Source organism: Trichechus manatus, unplaced genomic scaffold (assembly GCF_000243295.1).
Source record: "Trichechus manatus latirostris isolate Lorelei unplaced genomic scaffold, TriManLat1.0 scaffold00006, whole genome shotgun sequence".
Taxonomy (NCBI): Eukaryota; Metazoa; Chordata; class Mammalia; order Sirenia; family Trichechidae; genus Trichechus; species Trichechus manatus.
Window position 1 is genome coordinate 6744577 of NW_004443942.1, and position 6000 is coordinate 6750576.

The 6000-nt window shown below is 40.5% G+C and overlaps 1 protein-coding gene across 3 annotated transcripts in view; it reads right to left on the bottom strand.

Moving 5' to 3' along the window:
- Positions 1-1413, bottom strand: part of COPB1 (COPI coat complex subunit beta 1) — a 42331-nt gene extending 40918 nt beyond the window's left edge. For all 3 annotated transcript variants that reach the window (XM_004369668.3, XM_023737409.1, XM_023737424.1), the window contains exons 1-2: positions 1295-1413; positions 460-609 (exon numbers count right to left, since the gene is read on the bottom strand). In XM_004369668.3, the coding sequence (XP_004369725.1) occupies positions 460-550 (91 nt within the window). In that variant the 5' untranslated portion in view covers positions 551-609; positions 1295-1413. The remainder of the gene's footprint in view (positions 1-459; positions 610-1294) is intronic.
- Positions 1414-6000: the final 4587 nt, after the last annotated feature.

Sequence of the window (6000 nt, forward strand, 5' to 3'; positions counted from 1 at the left end):
ATGCATTTTTATTCCAGTGTTGACTTCACTGGTTCAACAAGTGGGGAACCCAAAGAACAAAGTCCACTTGGTTTTACAATCCAAGTAATATGAAGTTTAATTTTACAAAGGAATTAAGAATTCAAATCCTCAACCTACTATCTACAGAGCACTGCCTGATACATTTAAGTATAATACACTTAACTGCACAAGACCATTATGTTATTTTGAAGAACATCTAACAACTAAACTGTTACATTTCTTTAGCTTTTACTAAACTGAAATGTTCCACTTCAAAATCCGATATGGCAAGTCTAGAGTCACAAGTTTTCATTTTTAGTAAGACAAAAGGTCCACTGAAGAGATTCTAGAAAGAAATATTTAGACAAAATTAAGCATTTCTAATTATAAAGAACTTAAAGTGCAAATGAGTTTTTACTCTCACTTTTATTTTATTTCCAAAATATTATTAGAGTTTACCTAGATCATTCTTTAAGCTAATTTCCGATGGTGGTTCTGAATCCATTGGCACGTTAATTAACGTATAGCACACGTTCTCAGCAGCCGTCATGGTTTCCGGTTATAATCAACCCTCGATAAAAAATTTAAGGAAGATATAGGCCAGAAAATCTAGAAGAATAAATAAGGGATATCATTACACGGTAAACAAAAACAAAACCAAAAACTATCCTGATCTTTACTACCTAAAGTTCATTTAGTTTGGCTTATAGTTATAAAACATTAAAAGAGGAGATCAATCTATACAAAACAAGTACTAATATAAAACACACCTGTCAGCCTCAAGCTGTTTATTATCCATCCCCCCCCCCCATGGCTTGAGAATCCTGTACTGCAGAATTAAGGTCCACAATATAGTGACAATCCTCCAGCCCCACCTCACCAGATTACAAAACAGTGATTTTTAATATAATATACAATAGCACTATTCACGTTAACAGCCCCTGTACATGAATACTATGTCAAAATCTTAAAGCACTTTATTGGGTCTGTCGGTCCCTCGATCTCTGCGCTGCACTCCCGCCCCCACCCCACGCTCCCTCGTCTTCCTCCTGCAAAGCAAGTCTTGCACTGAAAGGGCGAGCCTCGGTGTCCTAAGAGGAAGAAGGCCCCTGGCCAGTACGCAAGCCCGGATAAGGCGTTCGGTCCAAAGCTCCCCAGCCCCTCGTTCCCTTCGCCAGGCCCCGACGCGAGCGGCCTAGGCGCTCCCCTTCCGCATCTTCCTGCTAGAAAGCCAGTTCTCCCGACTCTGCCCGGCCCTCCACACCTCCAGGGTTTGGGGCCAGTGGCCCGCTACCTGGCTTCGAGGGGCAGCAGCTGGGGCAACGGTGGAACCGTCTACTTCGGTTCCAAACCGCGGCAGCAGCAGCAGCTTCTCAGAGACCTCGGCTGACGTGGAACAGGGTGGAGACGCGGTCGGGAACGTAGCCACCTAGCACCTACGGCAACGCAGAGAGGACATACCTTCTCCGTCCTGCAGTTGCGCACCGCAAGTCTGTCCGGTTATCCCCGTGCCCCCACCCTCCGCCCGTGTCTTGTCCACGAGTGCTTTAGGTCACCGAGTGGAAACACGAATTTTAAGTTTTTCCCTACAAGCGAAGCGCTAAACTGAGCGCTATGGTCACTTAAACGCTACTTGGAAATTGTTCATTTTTCCAGGAAGTGAAATAGCCAAGGGGAAGAAGTACTAGTAGATAGGGGAGATAATTTTACAGGGTTTTGTAGTCCAGTGGAAAGCACCCTGAACTGGGAGCTGGAAGCCCAAGATTCTTTTCTAGCTCACCCATTAATCAGTGGGAAAGTAACTAATTACTAGTTGGTATAGTAACTCCAGTTCTTCTAATAAGGAACACTAGATTTTCTGGAAGATCCATTTCAGCTCTTAACATCCCCAGTATTCTGGATCTCCGCCTCTGCATTTGGGCTGGGGTAGGTTGGAACATCCAAGTCGCACGGATGCTATTTATGCCTTTTATCTAGTAATAGTCCTTCTTGTAATCCCTTCCGAGCACCCAGTAGGTTAAAACTGGGTAAACTCTTTATGTATAAAGGGAGATTGACAGTCAATGTTTTTAAAATATTTTACCGATTTCCGCAGGTTGTTAGAGCTATAGTCAGCCGTAGCACTTTTGGTTTTGTCCATTTGAGGTTCCTTACCCGCTGCCTTCCCCCTGCCCCACCCCCCAGTAAGTTTTCTGGCAAATTTAATAACTAAACATTCAAAGGCTTGAACAAAACATACGAAGAGATCTGACAGAATCTGTCCTTATAGTGCCACATCTATCTAGAATCCATCTATTTTGAGATTTCTCCTTTTTGGAACCATTAAGCAAAAAAATTCTTTGACCACCCAAAATATGTCACAAGGTCTATGTGTACACTGCACTTTGAGTGCCCTCTGATGCTGCATATTCATTTTCTTAAAAAAACTTTTTATTTTGAGATAATCCACATTGTAAAATAACAGAGATCCCCATACCCTTCACCCAGTTTCTCCTAATGGTAGCATCTTGCACAATTATAGTACAATATCAAATCCAGGAAGTCGACTTTGATACAATCTACCCATCCTTATTCAGATTTTACCAGCTTTACATGCACTCATTTGTGTATTTACTCCTATACACTTTTATCATGTTTAGATTCATGTAACCATACCAGTCAAGATACAGAAAAGTTCCATCACAAGGACCCCTCTTGGTACCTTTTCACAGCCAGTCACCTCCCACTCTTCCTCTGTCCCTAACCTGTGGCAGCCACTAAAATGTTCTCCATCTCTCTAATTTTGTCATTTCATTTATATAAATGGAATCATACAATGTAACCTTTTGAGACTGTTTTTTTTGACTCAGCATTATTCCTTTGAGCTCCGAGATGTATCAATAATCCTTTCCTTTTCTGTTATTTAACATGGAATTCTTACAAATGCAGTTATTTTGTTCCCAAGCCTATTTTATTTAGCAACAAGTGACAATCTGTCAGCAGAAAATTAGTACCCCCACCCCCACCCGCCAAACGAAACTACTTAGCAATAAGAAAGCTCAGCAGTTTGGGGCCACCAATAGCATAAAATCAACCATACCCACTTCAGATGCCCAAGGCTCATTTTATTAAATAAATCTTGAAGTTTATCAAGATGAGCCCTAGTCATTAAGGAAACTAATATGAAAAGGCAAGAAAATGTAGTATCTTTTATAAAACTTTATTTTAGATCTACACCTAAAATTGGCTTGGATGGTACATTAAACCTTTTTTTTTTTCTTGAATACAAACCTTGTTGAACAGGTATCAGGACCTTGTACAGCCTCACTAATTCTTTCCTGATATAACATGCACTTTTGTTTTGGGACTTTTTACTCTAGGAGGTAATTATAGCACTTTGAATGCTTTTCTGGTTATAAATTATTTGAGAGCAAGGACCTTGTCATATTTCAAAAATCATAAAAATTTAGATGTCTAGGAAATTGACACCTAGAGAAAAGTGACTTGCCCAAAAATCACAGTGGTCAAACACTGAAAAAGCTAGGATTAGAACCTAATCCTGTCACCTACTTTAGTGCCTTTTATTTTTAACCATGCCAGTTCTTCAGAGCTGCACATATAAATGTTCAACAAATTCTGGGTGATTATCTTTATGTCAAGGTGATAGGTTTTATGCATCATCTAATTGTTAATAGAGGGGACATTATTAGAAATTTTATCATTTATAATTACTCAACACAGGTTAAATGGAATAACTTCGAATATAACAGACTAGACAAACAACATGAAAGAGCATCACAATGAACTTTGTACGTACGGTATGGCTGAATGTTATTGGGGTGGGGAGGATTTTAAGTTCTAGAGTCAGTGGATAAGACCAAAATCACATAGTGTAAAAAATTACTAAAATTGCCCCTAAAGTACAATAGAGATCACTTTTTTTTTTCAGCTGAGCACCAAGGCAAGTACTTGGTTTGCATTTAGGGTACAAGTACAAAACAAAAACAAAAACACAATGATGCACATAGTCTTTATCTTTAAATAAAACAGAATCACTCAGCAAAGACAGGCGCTCTCACAATGAAAGGTGCAAGGGACACGAGACCTTGCTAAGGGAAAGAGATTATTAAATTTCCCACTTATGCTCCCTCTCCAGGCTATAAACTCATTTTGGCAATGATGGCAGGTGGGAAAAGTCCCTCTCCTTCACTAGTTTGTTATTTGTATGTGTGTGTGTGTGTGTGTGTGAAAGTTACACGTGCTTGATGTAGGTCATTGTAGATCAAATGGTCACATGGTAATTGTGGCCTGGTCCCAAGCTTAAATGGCAGATTGATTACCCTTGAGGCTACTTCCAGAGACCAACATCTCACAGGTTCCAGTACTTAGTAAGAGGTCTTTCTCTCAGCTAGGCAGCCACGGTTTCTCTTACTACTCTCCCTTTAGGAAGTCACAAAGATTTAAACTCACTAAAGCTTTTTAAATTTTGAGCAACCTGAAAAAAATTTTTTTAACATCTTACTGACTTTACAGTTTACAAAACGTTTTCACATCAATTCTCCAATTTAATCTTCACAATGATTCTCCAAAGGGTTTCCTTAAAATAGGGCTAAGTAACCTGCCCAAAGCCAATGCAGCTAATTGGTAAAATTGGGACTAAAATCTAGGTTCCTATCTATAAACCTCTCCTCTCTAAAAGCATGTAATAGCTCAGAAAATAAATAACTGCTCTATGCCTCTTGGCGCAGTGGATAAAGCGCTTGACTGCTAACCGAAAGGTGGGCAGCTTGAAACCACTAGCGGCTCCGCAGGAGAAAGATGTGGCAGTCTGCTTCTGTAGAGACTTAAAACCTTGGAAACCCTATGGAGTCGGTATGAATCGGAATCGACTTGATGGCAGTGTGTATGCCTCTTAGCCAGAGGCCTAATTGGGGGTGGGGGGTCGCAGGTAGGGCGTGTGCCCTGGGCAGCCTGTGCATGCCCTGGGCACCCATTGAGATGGAGGGCCAATTAGTTTCTATCGGCCATCACGGAAACCCTGGTGGCGTGGTGGTTAAGAGTCACGGCTGCTAACCAAAAGGTCGGCAGTTTGAATCCACCAGGTGCTCCTTGGAAACCCTATGGGGCAGTTCTACTCTGTCCTTTAGGGTGACTATGAGTTGGAATCGACTCGACGGCAATGGGTAATGGGTTATTGGCCATCACAGTTTCCATCACCAGCTGTGAGAGATCACTCAGCAACTTAACACTAATTACCCTAGGTGCTATTTTTCGTAGTTTTGTTCTTAGCAGTAGAAGTTTGGTATTGTTGATTTTTAACAAAAAGTCAGATTTCCTCTAATTTCATTTGCATGGTCTAAAATAAAAATTATTCTGCAATATCTGTGTACATAGCTCACGGGCAGGGATGATTACCCAATAAGCATGGTATGCACAGGTTTAATTGTGCTTCCTTACTAATCTGTAGTGCACAGTTTCACCTGGTTTTTAAAAACTACAGATTAGTAAACACAATTCAGCCCACGCGCACCTTCCTTACTGTCCCTCGCTTACTATCAGCCGGTGCATACTGTACTTACTGGGTAATCCGCCCCTGCTTATAGGAATAATGAGAAGGCAGTCTGAATACTATGCTGGAGTGGGGCTAGAAGGATAAGAGGAAATGATGGTTTTAGATTAAAGTGTCCGTTTTATTATTTTTACACTAGTTGACTATGCAGAGATCAGAGCTATCACTACTGCCATCTGCTGGTTGAAAAGAAAAGGAGCTCATATGTTAATAATCTTGGTACATTTGTTAGAAGTGGTAGTTTCTTAGGTTTTAATTAAGAATTTGTATTATGAACCATATCTCCAAGAGATTCTCATGCAGCCAGCCATACATTGGGAAATTGTTAAGAAGTATTATTTTTCCACATCACTAAAAAGAAGGTAATTTGGCAACATGGCAAATACCAGTTGTAATCCCAGATTACAATTTACAGTTGAAGCTACTTAAAAACAAACAAAAAAAACCAATAC